The following is a 14135-nucleotide window of genomic DNA, read 5'->3' as shown; positions in this document are numbered from 1 at the left end:
CCTGTATGTGCAAGTGTGTGGATGACTAGTGACGATGCACATGCAATGTCACTGTGTGTGTCTAACTATTGACTATCGACTGTTGGTTATTTGAGCTCCTGTGCATTGTATACACTTAATTGACTAATTAATTAAGAAATATAACAATAGGTTTTTAGACCTATCTTCTAGTTGTACTGACTAGCTGGTAGCTGTACTGTCCCCGATACATTTAGGTGAAAATCATGGCTGGAAGTAAAATCAGTGACGATTTGCTGATAATTTCCCAGACTGATTCTCAGAGCCAAATTGGTAGGGCTGACAATACACTATCTCTGTTGCAGCCCAACGCTTCACTTTCAGTGAGTTCGGATAGAACGGCATGCATTGGCCCGTGTAACTCTGTGTACAGGTCCTTGTAGAGGTTTCGTGGACGAGTGGATATGTCACCGGACTGTGGATCACAAGGTCTGCGGTTGAAGTCCCACCGCGGCACTAATGTCCTTTGGCAAGACATTGGCTGACTACAATATAAAAATTTCTTTCTAATAGTATTAATTTAGATTAGATTAGATATATGTATCAATTTGATGTATGTTCTACTTTTTCCTTTTATATCATTCAACCTGCCAGGATTAACACGCATTCCTCATCTTTTTAGATAATGTTTCTGTTAAACGAACATGATAAAAATATTAGTGGTAGTCTACTTTGTTCCGAAATATTTTACCACCTACCGATATTTGTAATATCTCAGTTTAGTTTAGTATATCTTGAAAAAACTCATAGAGTTCTAGATGGAAAATAGTCTCCTAGTAACATTGAGTCATTTAAACAAGATTTATTAGAAGAAGAATGAACATAGTGTGAGTAATGCAAACGAACATTTCAATCATGTATTACAATATTCTTATGATGATAAAAATATCCCTATTGTCAAAATAAAACATAACTCTATCATTCAAGAAACCCGTGAATTAAAAAGGTATTATGAAATCAATCGAAACAAGAAACCGCCTTTACAAATTATATATGCAAAACCCAACAGACTTAACTAGCAAAAATTACCCCCAAATATTGTAATAAATTGGCAGGTATCGTGCGATGTTCTCGAAAGATGTATTACTCTAAACAATTACATAAAGTTACCTCCATTGTGAAGGAAACGTAGCGTGTTATCAGTGAGGCAATGGAAAATAAATTGAACATCTACCCAAATATGTTTTGAAACTTAAAGCCCCACTGTACCACTTGTAGCTACTTCCTCCCTCTATATAGAAAACAATGCTTAAACGGTGACCACTGGTCCCCCATGATCCTCTTTTTCTTACGTTAATTGAGAGCCGAGTTGATGAGATAACCACCTGTCTAGTGACCATGTAGGTTGGTCTAATCCCCCTATAAAATAGTACAGATGGGTTTTAATGGTAATGAGATACTTAGTAAAAAATTGTTATTCTACTTCGATCAATACATTCTTTGATAATATTGGCCCACAACTAGCACGACAAAAAATTGATACTACAAATGTAGATTTCACAATTTTTCTTCCAGGTTCTTTTGATAAATCTTTATTCGTTTTAATACCAGATATAATTCATGTTCCAAAATCACTAAACTCCAGTAAATCAAAATGACATAATAGGTTTAGCACTGCACTTCTTGAACAAATGATACACTTCACTGTATACCTATTATTTCGTATATTTGATGTATCGATTTCGACGGGAGTATGTTCAGATCTACTCAAAGTAGCGAATTATTCCTATTTGTAAGTAAGACAATCCACATGAATACGCAATTATCGCCCAATACATATAGTCTTTAGTATACCAAAATTCTATTTAAAAAAATATGTTACGTGATTGTCATCATAGTTGTTAGTTGTTGATGCTCAACCAATACGGGTTTATAAAAAAACACTCGACCGATATAGCATTAATACAAATAAACGACAAAATATCCATGGGAAGTAACGCGTTTGACACGCTCAACCATGCTGTACCGATTTGAAAAAATGTATATATACATACGGAATTCGAGGGCAAACTCTATTCTGGTTTAGAGACTACTTGTCAAAAGACAACAGTATGTTTGATTTAATGGAAATTACTCTAGTCTGTTATCGATTAGGAATGGTGTCCCTCGAGGCTCAAATCTGGGAACGCTTCTTTTTTTTATTTTGTATGTAAGCGATATAATAAAAGCATCATCTGTTTTAATTTACTCACATAAAATGATTACATTGATTTAACTTTACCAAAGGCTTTCACTTGGCTTTAAGTACAATAAGCTATCTCTTAATACAAAAAATACTCATTTTTTTTTATTGATAACATGCTCTCAGAATAAAAAGCGTAACTCTAGATTTATTAGAGTGATTATTGATGAATGTCGAATATGTAATAACCATTAAAAATATTAAAACACATATTTATACCGTGTGAGTCAAAAAAAGTTTACACTTACAAAATTGCTAATTATTTTTAAAATCATCTATGAAGAATAAATTATTATACTATCTTATGAAAGAGTGTTTTATCCCAAATCATTTGGTATCATTTTTGCGTGGTATTTGTTCACGCTTGGATGAACAGGAGGCATTGTTTGCGAGAGTGCAAAAATCGACTTGCGCCAAAGTGATGCCTACAGTATGTACCATGTTGGGATTAGCTGAGTGAGATAATGAATTGAATGTATCAAATGAAATGCATTGCATATGCTTTTTACAAAGGGCAAAGTCACACACTATTTTGTATTATTGATCGACTTATTCTGTCATGATTGTATTCTGTTTTGTATATTTTATTGGAATTGAATAAACTGAACTTGAAACTTGAAACACACACCCACAACCACGCGCACAAATGTTCTTTGATATTTGATATTTGATATTCGATGTTTGATGTGTGTGGCATGGTTAACTTTATTAGGGATGTTATTTAGATCTGCAAAGACCGAATTAATACCTAAATCCCAATTGTTTTATTCAAACATCACATGAGCAACTTTGGCGCAAGTCGATTGTTGCACTCTCGCAAACAATGCCTCCTTTTCATCCAAGCATGAACACATACCACACAAAAATTATACCAAATGATTTGGGATAAAACACTCTTTCATAAGAGCTAAATCCACGATTTTAAAAAATCTAAAAATTTGGTAAAAATCAGGAAAAACTGGTAGATTTTTTCTTATCATATATTATTGGTCCCCCAGCCAGTGAAGACCTAACCTAGTACCATGAATACCCCCCCCCCCCCTAAAAAAAGAGAAATAAAAAAAAGTCGATTTACTCAAAAGTACCCAAAGTGGAATTAGCTCCTTTTGGAATGAAACTCTTCATATTATAAGTTTGATCGCCCATATCGGTGCCTTTCCTGAGGCCGTCATCTAGTTCAAGCCCTAGCTTATCTAAAGATGGGGGTCTCCTGCATTAGTCATTTTTGAAATGATTTGTCTTTTTTTAAGGTATAATTATTAAAATTTATTTATATTATGATATGATTATATATGTATTTTGACTTTTGTTAATATTATAAAGGTACCTAGTTCGTATCTCAATTTTAATTGTGTTAAATAATGCAGGGTTAAAATAAAACAATAAGCATACTAAACACCAGGATGTTAGTGTATTTAAGCTTTCTAGCCGGATCAAAAGCAGAATCGGCTTCAAATCGTAGATAAGGACACTGTCGGTGGTCTAACGTCACTACGATTCTGAGCCGATTTAGCTTTTCTTCCTCCAAGAAAGTTTAAAATCCCTTGGAATTTAGATTTGATCAAACATAATGACTATACACCTCCTTGATCACTCAACTTTTGCATGTTCTAATGTTTATATCAATTGCTATTGGAAATCGTAGCCAGACCGAACATTTGAAGGTGGGCTTCGAACTGTAGGCCTATATCTTTTGCGAAATAAAGCTTGGAGTAATTTTTCGCAGGAGCCACATCGGAGCACCGTAACAGCATTGTTATCATCATTGTCATCGTATCCCCTCCGTTGAATCATTTCATTCTCGCGGCAATCGTCGGTGGAATCATAAGAAAAAATACCAAGGCGTCGGCAGCTGCAACGAAGACATAGGACGCATTGAAGGCATTGTAGGCGTAAGCAACATAACCTGTAGCCAAAAAAAGAAAGAAAAGATAATGTAAATATGTGTAAACAACTCTGAAGTAGCAGTAAGTGTGTGAAAGGATATTCGTAAATCTTTTAATTCTTTTTTAAGGAAAATCGTTTGATGGTATTGGTACTTCAACAATATGATGATAATTCTCTTTTTCTTTCATTTATTGCTTTGTACTCATTGATTCATTTAGTGATTTGCAATATGTCAAATTCATATCTTCACTACACACTACACAGGACATTAAAATAAAGATAACTTCAGAAAGAGATACATGTTCTACGCTTTTGGCTTTAGTGAAAATGGCCATATCTATCCTGACACTTTATTTCAGAACAACTTCATAAATGAAGGAGCTAGTTTACAAACCTCCGAGAGAAGCTCCGACGAAAGTTCCGATCCCGAATACAATTTCCGACGAAGCGAGAATCACAGGAAACTCCGACTCGGTGACCCTATCCGTACAGATCACCAAAATAAGAGTACTCCGCTCGGCAAGGGTAAGGCAAGTAACAAATGACGTCACAATCATTACGCCAAACCTTGCGACTAAGATGTCGGCAATGAGCGAGGAGATGTTCACGATTGTCAAGAACAGAAACCACTCTTGACCTGAGAAGAATTTCAAGCTCAAAATGAAGCCTCCGAAGAAACGACCAATGAAGGCCCCTACTGCTGCAGAGTAGGCAAAGGATACAGCTACTGGTGTAGCAAAACCTCGGTCGACTGCTCGGGGAATTAAAAAACCATTCCAGGTGCCATTTACCATGGAATACACGAGGGTGACTAGCATAAGATGAATTAGCCAGCGATCACGGTTATACACGGAATTCTTAAGAATTTGACAAGCAGTGTCGTACAAGTTTGCGTATTTAGTCCGACTTGTAGCTTCACTAATCCTACGAGAACTATCAGATTTTGTCTTATGCCTGTGGCGGAGTGATGATTCCTCAAGTAATCTTGTTTCGTCGCTAATTGCCTCATCGTCGACCTCATCTACGGGTTCGTCCTGCTCATCGATGACGTTGTCTTCACCGCTACTCGGGTGATCAGGGTTGTGGACACTACTTGATGCTGCTGTATCTCTACTGTGACTCGACGCTTCGTCCAGTAATCTTCTATTGTCATCGTTGACCTCATGGTCCATCTGTACACGTTGTTCCTCAGAGGCACCATCGTTGCTGCTCCGAGTATCCCGTACATCAGATTCTAAATTGATATCCACCATCATGGTCGTAGGAATCAGGTGGCCCATGAGGGCGCCAATCAGAATGTAGGAACCCCTCCATCCATACAGCACCATCAGGTAATCCGCAAGCAGAGGCACCAGGGCCATACCAAAGGCGTACCCTGACTTTCCGATCCCGTAGTAGATTCCAAAGTTCTGGCTACATTGTTTTCGTAGTGTGATGACTATTGCAATGGAGAGGATGTTTGATGCGAGCCCTGCATTAAAACGGGGGAAAAGATAATAATTGGACACAATTCGAAAAAAGAGGGGGCGGGAAAACGAGGAATTATTCCCCCCCCCCCCCCCCCCCCCCCCGTCAGACAATCCGAGTTTTGCCACTGAAACCGACCGGCTTTTCGGTGTAATGGTTTTTTTTTTCGGTCTACTGATTGTTGTTGTGGAATCGGTCTCCTGGTGAGACTTAGACATGAGCAATACCTTTTATTGCCTTTGAAATAATGATAATAATAATTACAATTATAATGATAATAAATGGGATTTTGTAGGCCCCGAATCCACATGAAATCAAATGCCCACAGGTGCACTTGTGAAACAAAAACACACAAAAAGCGGACACATACAAGAATCTGCATTATAAACAAAGGAACAAAAGTAGGATCGAACATACAACAAATGACAGAACACTTTATAATATGCCAAATTAAACATATATGTTTTAAGATATTTTTTAACACTGCTACCGATCTGCGATTAAGAATCACTCGAGGGAGGGCATTTCACTGCGAAGGCCGTGCATAAACGAAGGTCTAGTAGTCCCACTAATAATAATAGCTACGTTTGCATTGCTCACGTGTTTATCCCAGGGGATACGCAAGGTGCCTAAAAGGTATTATTATTACCCTGGTATTAACCCAGCTGCCCTAAAAGGTTCTCATTTACTACACTTGGGTGGAGAGCGGCAAGGTAGATTATTGTCTTGACAAAGGATGCTAGTGCTGTTGGAGGATTTGAACCCTGTACCCCGTGGTTTACAGTCTGGCGACTTTTCCACTAGACCGCAACACCTCTAAAGCATGGAATAAGATATCTACAACACCATCAATGACTTTATAGGGGACTATGTGGTTGATAATCTAAATCGCTATCTAAATCGCTTTTCAGGTTTACCCCAAAGTAGTTTATAAGGATTGTTGATCCTATGCCATGGTTACACGTCGTTTTTCCGAAGGTTCATAATTCCGAAGGTTCTTAATTCCGGAGGTTCATTATTTGGTATTTTAAAGGTTCGTGATTCCCTAAGTTCCTCATAGCCTAAAATACAAAAGTTCATAATTCCGAAAATCATAATGGTTCACCGTTACTCAAAAGGTTCATAATTCCGAAAATGGAATAATAGGCCCTGTTTTATTCTCGAAATTATGAATCTTATTTCACTTTCGGAATTACGAACCTTCGGAGTTAGGATCACTATTTCATTTTCGTAATTTCGAACATTCGGAATAATGAACCTTCGGAGTAGACCATCAGATGTTCGGAATTATGAGCCCTATTACATTTCCAGAAGGATGAAGCCCTTGGTATGGAGAATATGTGTTTCGGAAAATATGAACCTTCAGAAAAGAAAAACTAATTCCCTCCTTTGTTCATGTTCCAGAACTACAATGAAAAAAACAGCGTGAAGTCGATTGTTTACATCCTGTTAAAATGTGTTCTCATAAGTAAATAACTAACCATTACCTATGTAAATTTTAAATGAATGAATAAATATAAACAAAGTAACTAGATAATAAATGAATGAATAGAAAATTTCATGGAACGCTAGATAGATAAATGAGTGAATAGAGAAATAAACATATAAGTGAATAAATAATATGATATGACGGATAAACGGTGCATACCTGCAACTGATAGACAGACCGCTAGCTGAGCGGCGTTGGTCACAAAAGATCCAGCGATGAGAGCCAAGGGTGCCAAGACTGCCCCTGTCATCACGAGAACCCATCGCGATCCACCGTGAAGACGTTGATACAGGTAGGTTATGAAGGGACCTGCAAAGTGGCATGAAAGAATCATTGGTTCACTGAGAGCGTTGGGTGTAAACATGAGGTAGTAGGTTGTTGTTATTTTTTTGGGGGGAGGGGGGGAGGGGAGAGGGGCGAGAAGCAGGGATTGTAGAATGTGGATCTATCCTTGATAATCATATTCTTTTGTATTAACTACATTTATTTTAGAAAAGAAAGGTAAAAACGAAATAAAAATAGAATGAGTATGGGGATTAATAATAATCATTAGTCCATAATTTAAAAAATCATAACAATTAACATGCATATTATATATTGGGGTGAACATGTAAAGGCCAACAGGTACTTACAACGAAGAACGATATATAAGACAGGAGACAAACGCATTACAATAAATGTACGAAAAAGGGAACTGAGAGTAGGGGAACAGAAAAGTACAAAAGTATACCAAAAGAAAGACGGCACATGAGAACAGAGAAGAAGATGAGAAAGGAGAGAGCGCACCATGTGAATGATTCAGAGATAATGACCGGTTATGTAATATAAAAACTATCATGACAAGAAAACGCGACGAGACAGAGTAGGGGAACAGAAAAGTACAAAAGTATACCAAGACGGCACATGAGAACAGAGAAGAAGAGGAGAAAGGAGGGAGCGCACCATGTGAATGATACAGAGATAATGACCGGTTATGTAATATAAAAACGACGATGACAAGAAAACGCGACGAGACAGAAGACTAGATAATAAAAAGGAAAAAATCAAACACGAATTGACTACGCGAAGATTTGGTGTCTTTTATAACATTGTAAAAGAAACGATTTAAATTTTCTCTTAAATAGAGAGGGTTAGGACTGCAAGTAGTTTTTAGGTAATGTTCATGTTATGGTTAGTGGTAGGTGAAGTGTTGGATCTAAGATTGAAGTTGGTTAGTGAATGAAATTAGGGACTTTTAGATATGCACAACGACAACGTGGATTTCTACGATCTACGTCCTTTTAATGCACTGCCTTGAATTAACGTCACACGTATCAGTCCACGCAAATCTAAAAGTCCCTAATGACGCACAGCAATCGTCGCAGGAGCAAGTGTTGTAAAACACAACAAAAACATCCTGTTTTTATAATCACATAACACTGGAGGAATTGTGTACCTCCCCCCCCCCCCCTCCCCCCTTTATACAGGTCCTGGGTCCGCCTCTGACGTGGGTGTATTGGAATATATCGGTTCGAACGCTTGAATGAACGGAATGTGCCCTCGTCTTTTGAAAATAGCATAATTAACCCTCACCCTCGCCCCCGCACAACCAACAGCAACAAGGGATGATCCAGGATTTTCCAAAGGGGGGGGGGTGAAATGTATGGAATTGCGAGCGCAAAGCCTTTACGGCGTAGGGTCCGGGAAATGTTTTAACCTTAAGACGTCATGCTGAGACATTTCTGAAAATGAATAAACTGAATGGCCCGAATTCACAAAGGAAGTTTACGCGTTTTTTTTACAAACCTCGTTTGTAAAAACGCGTCGAAACGCGTCATAATGACTCACGAAAACCAAAGTTTGTCGACAAACCTCGTTTGTGAATTCGAGCCACTATGTATGTGACTTTGTTTGGGGGAGGTAAACGGGGAGGCGTGCACCCCCCCCCCCCCTGGATCCACCCCTGACCATCCCCTAAAAAGGGGGAAAGGAGACAAATTTGGGATGCGGTATAATGACGAAAGAAACTCAGGGTGAATTTGCCATTTCATTCACGTTGATTTTAACTAATATTCCTCTCCACTTGCTCAAGTAAGGGGATAATGTGCATTTTTGCGCATGAGTGAATCATCTTCTTTTTCTTTTTCTTCTTCTTCCTGGAAAGTGCAGAAATCATGAAATGAAGATTAACGAGGACGGGTGTAGTTTACTCTGTGCAATTAAAGCGCTTTACCTCAGTCACACACCACCACGCTAACTATACACCGAAGGCAAATCAACAGATTATTCGCCATACGATCGATGTCAACGAATATTGTAATCAGTATGTCTCTGGTTTCGTTTAGTGTCACTGGGGCATGGCCTGGGGTATTAAAGTTGTTACATAGTAGTAGTAGTAGTAGTAGTAGTAGTAGTAGTAGTAGTAGTATTTATTTCCGTATAAACACATAGTAAAAATGCATAAAATACGGTGGATAGCCCACATTCAGCTAACCCGACATGGGAAAGCTGGTCTTCCGTGGGGTCCGGAACAATTACATAAACAAAACAGAACATAAATACATAAATGAACAACAGTAAATACATTTTGAAGAAAAAAAAAATTCATAAAAAACGAGTAATCATAACAAGATAAGGAGGGGGATCATGTGCTACTGTAACAGTTCTGCAATCTTAGATTTGAATGTATTAACACTAGGGGACGATTTGATATGAGGAGGAAGTGTGTTGTAGGCCTTTGCGTTTCTATACTTGAATGATCTTTTGAGGTAATTTGTTCTCGGTTTGGGTAATTTTATTTGAGCTCCAGTTCGGGAAAGGTATGAATGGGTTCTCAACTCAAATTCATTTCTTAAATACTCGGGGTTTAGATTATTCATAATTTTATACATATTAAGAACAAGGGAATGATGATTTCTTCTTTTGTCCAAGAGTTGCCAATTAAGAGCGTTATGCATTTCCAAAACAGAGACATGAGATTCAGGTTTCATTTTAAGTATAAACCGGCCTGCCCTATTTTGCAACTTTTGAAGGCGATCTGTATATTTCCTGAAAGCTGCAGTGTAAATAACATCACCATAATCAAAATACGGAAGGATCAGTGAGCTATATATTAATTGCAGTACCGATTCACTTAGGAATCGCCTTAGTCTTCCTAGAAAGCCTACCATTTGACCAATTTTCTTCAACATATTGTATATATGTAAATTCCAGTTTAACTTTTCATCAACTAAGACGCCAAGGTACTTGACATGATGAACTTGATCTATGGAGATGTCATTCAATGAAACTCGGAGGACATTCTTTTTAGATATCATGTGGTTGCTTCCAATGAGCATACAAACTGTTTTTTGACAGTTGACACTTAATTTGTTTTGGCACATCCAGTAATACATAACGTGGCCTGAAACCAGATTGGGCGGCTGACAAAATATTGTTCTCATGTAGAAACTCCAAAACTTGCCTTTGGACAACCCGTTCCAGTATTTTAGATACGCAGGGCAAAATTGAGATGGGCCGATAATTTGAAGGAGAGCTCTTATCGCCACTTTTGTGAATTGGGATAATCTTGGACCTTTTCCATTGTTGAGAAAATTTACCGCTCAACAAAGAGGGGTTGATCAGGTTGGCAATACTCTGTGATATCTCGGTAGCACATGCTTTTAAGACAAAAACTGATATTTTATCTACACCTACAGATTTAGTATTTTCAATTTGTTTATAACTCCCAACACATCATTTTCGGTTACAGGGGTAAACTCAAAACTCTTAATTAATGGTATATTGTTTTCTATAGGGAGAGGCGTATCAGGAATTTCTTTTGCTAAATTACTTCCTACTTCAGCAAAGAAAGTATTGAAAAGATTAGCAGTATCAACATTACTTTCTGAATTAAGCGCAACTATTGGCGTGTCACGTTTCTTATTTGGAATGATAGATTTTAATGTCTTCCAAGTCTGTTTTGGATTAGCACTAGAAAGTGAGAATTTTTCAGAGTAGTATTTTCTCTTTGCTTTTCTTACATCAGTAGTAACCTTATTACGTAGTACTCTATATTCACAAATGAGTTTTTCGTCTTTAAGTTTTTATAACACGGGATCCGCCCCTGAGTATACGCCCACTATGTTCTCGTTTTTATTTCAAATTTGTGTTTAATAATCAGAGACCATATCCCGTATTCAAAACATATTTATTTGTTCGATGACTTCAAATCAAACATCGGCATACCGTCGTTATATACCATTTTCGTAACGCAATCAAATTTAAAGGTACTATGTCCCATTCACAGGCCAAACAAAGATGAAAAGGTTTAATTCCAAGTAGTAGTAGTAGTAGTAGTAGTAGTAATAGTAGTAGGAGTAGTAATAGTAGTAGTAGTAGTAGTAGTCATATAGTAGTACTGTAGTAGTAAAAGTAGTAGTAGTAGTAGTAGTAGTAGTAGTAGTAATAGTAGTAGTAGTAGTAGTAGTAGTCGTATAGTAGTAGTAAAAGTAGTAGTAGTAGTAGTAGTAGTAATAGTAGTAGTAGTAGTAGTAGTAGTAGTAGTAGTAGTAGTAGTTACAGTAGTGAAAGTAGTAGTAGTAGTAATAGTAGTAGTAGTAGTCGTATAGTAGTAGTAAAAGTAGTAGTAGTAGTAGTAGTAGTAGTAGTAATAGTAGTAGTAGTAGTAGTAGTAGTAGTAGTTACAGTAGTGAAAGTAGTAGTAGTAGTAATAGTAGTAGTAATAGTCGTATAGTAGTAGTAAAAGTAGTAGTAGTAGTAGTAGTAGTAGTAGTAGGTGTAGTGGTAGTGGTAGTACTCTGTAGCCAGGCGCGGATCCACTTGTATTCTTTTGCCTCACAGAGATTTTCTGGATTCGTGCTCCCTTTTATAACACGGGATCCGCCCCTGAGTATACGCCCACTATGTTCTATTTTTTAATTCAAATTTGTGTTTAATAATCAGAGACCATATCCCGCATTCAAAAACATATTTATTTGTTCGATGACTTCAAATCAAACATCGGCATACCGTCGTTATATACCCAAGGGCGTTGCCACGGGGGGGGGGGGGTGCACGTGCCCCCCTAAAATTTCCAAGATCGGTTGAACTTTTTTAGACCTCTTTTTTTTTACCTCGATCGATTACATGTATGTGCCCAAACATCGAACTCTGGCTACGTGCCTGTATATACCATTTTCGTAACGCAATCAAATTTAAAGGTACTATGTCCCATTTACAGGCCAAACAAAGATGAAAAGGTTTAATTCCAAGGAGTAGTAGTAGTAGTAGTAGTAGTAGTAAAAGTAGTAGTAGTAGTAATAGTAGTAGTAGTATTAGTAGTAGTAGTAGTAGTTAGTAGTAGTAAAAGTAGTAGTAGTAATAAAAGTAGTAGTAGTAGTAAAAGTAGTATGACTAGTAATAGTAGTAGTAGTATTAGTAGTAATAGTAGTAGTAGTAGTAGTAGTAGTGGTAGTATTAATAGTAGTAGTAGTAGTAGTAGTAGTAGTAGTAGTAGTAGTAGTAATAGTACTAAAAGTAGTAGTGGTAGTAGTAGTAGTAGTAGTAACAGTAGTGAAAGTAGTAGTAGTAGACGTAGTAGTAGTAGTAGTAGTAGTAGTAATAGTAGTAGTAAAAGTAGTAGTAGAAGTAGTATTAGTAGTAATAGTAGTAGTAGTAGTAGTAGTGGTAGTATTAATAGTAGTAGTAGTAGTAGTAGTAGTAGTAGTAGTAATAGTAGTAGTAAAAGTAGTAGTAGTAAAAGTAGCAGTAGTAGTAGTAGAAGTAGTTGTAGAAAAAGTAGTAGAAAAAGTAGTAGTAGTAGTAGTAGTAGTGGTAGTAACTGTAGTAGTAGTAGACATAGTAGTAGTAGTAGTAGTAGTAGTAGTAGTAGTAGTAGTAATAGTAGTAATAGTAGTAGTAGTAGTAACAGTAGTGAAAGTAGTAGTAGTAGTAGTAGCAGTCGTATAGTAGTAGTAAAAGTAGTAGTAGTAGTAGTAGAAGTAGTAGTAATAGTAGTAGTAATATAAGTAGTAGTAGTAGTAGTAGTAACAGTAGTAAATGTAGAGTAGTAGTAGTAGTAGTAGTAGTAGTAGTAGTAGGTGTAGTGGTAGTGGTAATGGTAGTACTCTGTAGCCAGGCGGGGATCCACGGGCCGATTCTACCGGCCCGCCCCCCTCCCCCCCTCCTTGCCACCGTAAACCCGTTTACCTTTTTAAAAGCGCCCCCCCCCCCCCCCCAACAAAAAAAAAATTAAAAAGAAATAAATAAATGTCACTATCATCATACTTCTTTACCGGGCTTTAAGTTTTTACGTTTTCACAAATATCAAATGATATAGATCCATAACATTGGTACTTAGAATCTTAAATACTTACCTGGAATAAATGCAAATGCCCCATATAATCCAAGACTAAGTCCAATGTCTGTCGGAGTTAGACCTACACCTTCTATCATTTCCGGTACGTATACACCGATGGATTTCAGCGTCCCTAGTGCGTAGAGTGTTTGCAGGAACAGGACTAGAGTTGTTTTGATGGCGGCCACATTTAGGGGACCCTCACAAATCGCCATCTTGGAAATGAGAATTCGTACCAATTAATCGTCTTTTAAAGCAAGATTGCTGGCGAAGAAGACATTCCCTCAGGAAAATAGGCTATCCTTATTTAGCTCACGAAGTCAAAGTGCATTCACCTCTGTTGATGACGACATGTTCATTCACATTTTGACAGACTTGAAATAAATCATCAATACAATTTCACGTTAAACGTGTGAAGCATTGCACCGTCTGGCAAGAATCCTAGGCCTGACATGGATTTATTTTCACAGTAGACGCGACCACAGTGTCATTACAAACCTCCAGTACAAACTACGGTGTTGAAACATTAGGGCGTGAAAACCAAACTGTTATTAATATTCACACATATGGAAAACCCTTGCATATGTGTACTAGTACAAATAAACAGATTTTAGTCGCAACATGATATACAGTGCTCTCGCTGGGATACGAACGAGAAGTTGATTACCAGTGCGTGATAAACGGATTTGGTTTTGCACCTCGAAAAAGCATTGAAAGAGCAGGGATTCAGCCACTAGTCTTTTATGAGGAATTGATCAAGCGGTACGTAAGCCCTA

The 14135-nt window shown here is 37.5% G+C and overlaps 1 protein-coding gene across 1 annotated transcript; it reads right to left on the bottom strand.

Annotated features, from left to right (window-relative positions):
* Positions 1–3478: 3478 nt before the first annotated feature.
* LOC753886 (monocarboxylate transporter 5) lies at positions 3479–14110 on the bottom strand. The gene is made up of 4 exons (XM_001183644.4): positions 13379–14110; positions 7203–7352; positions 4482–5558; positions 3479–4106 (listed from the first exon to the last, which is right to left on the bottom strand). Exons 1-4 carry the CDS (start codon positions 13572–13574, stop codon positions 3991–3993), a joined length of 1539 nt encoding a protein of 512 aa, XP_001183644.2. The 5' UTR covers positions 13575–14110; the 3' UTR covers positions 3479–3990.
* Positions 14111–14135: the final 25 nt, after the last annotated feature.

The sequence above is a fragment of the Strongylocentrotus purpuratus genome, unplaced genomic scaffold, assembly GCF_000002235.5.
Source record: "Strongylocentrotus purpuratus isolate Spur 01 unplaced genomic scaffold, Spur_5.0 spur5_scaffold_17, whole genome shotgun sequence".
NCBI lineage: Eukaryota > Metazoa > Echinodermata > Echinoidea > Camarodonta > Strongylocentrotidae > Strongylocentrotus > Strongylocentrotus purpuratus.
Note: the sequence above shows the minus strand (reverse complement) of the source record. Positions and strands in the feature narration are given on the sequence as shown.

Excerpts from the sequence above, each read along its gene's own strand:
- LOC753886 (XM_001183644.4), bottom strand. The coding sequence starts at position 13,574 with ATGGCGATTTGTGAGGGTCCCCTAAATGTGGCCGCCATCAAAACAACT. Across the intron at positions 7,353-13,378 it reads GGCATTTGCATTTATTCCAG|GTCCCTTCATAACCTACCTG; the intron begins GTAAGTATTTAA and ends GCCACTTTGCAG. Across the intron at positions 5,559-7,202 it reads GGTCTGTCTATCAGTTGCAG|GGCTCGCATCAAACATCCTC; the intron begins GTATGCACCGTT and ends GTTTTAATGCAG.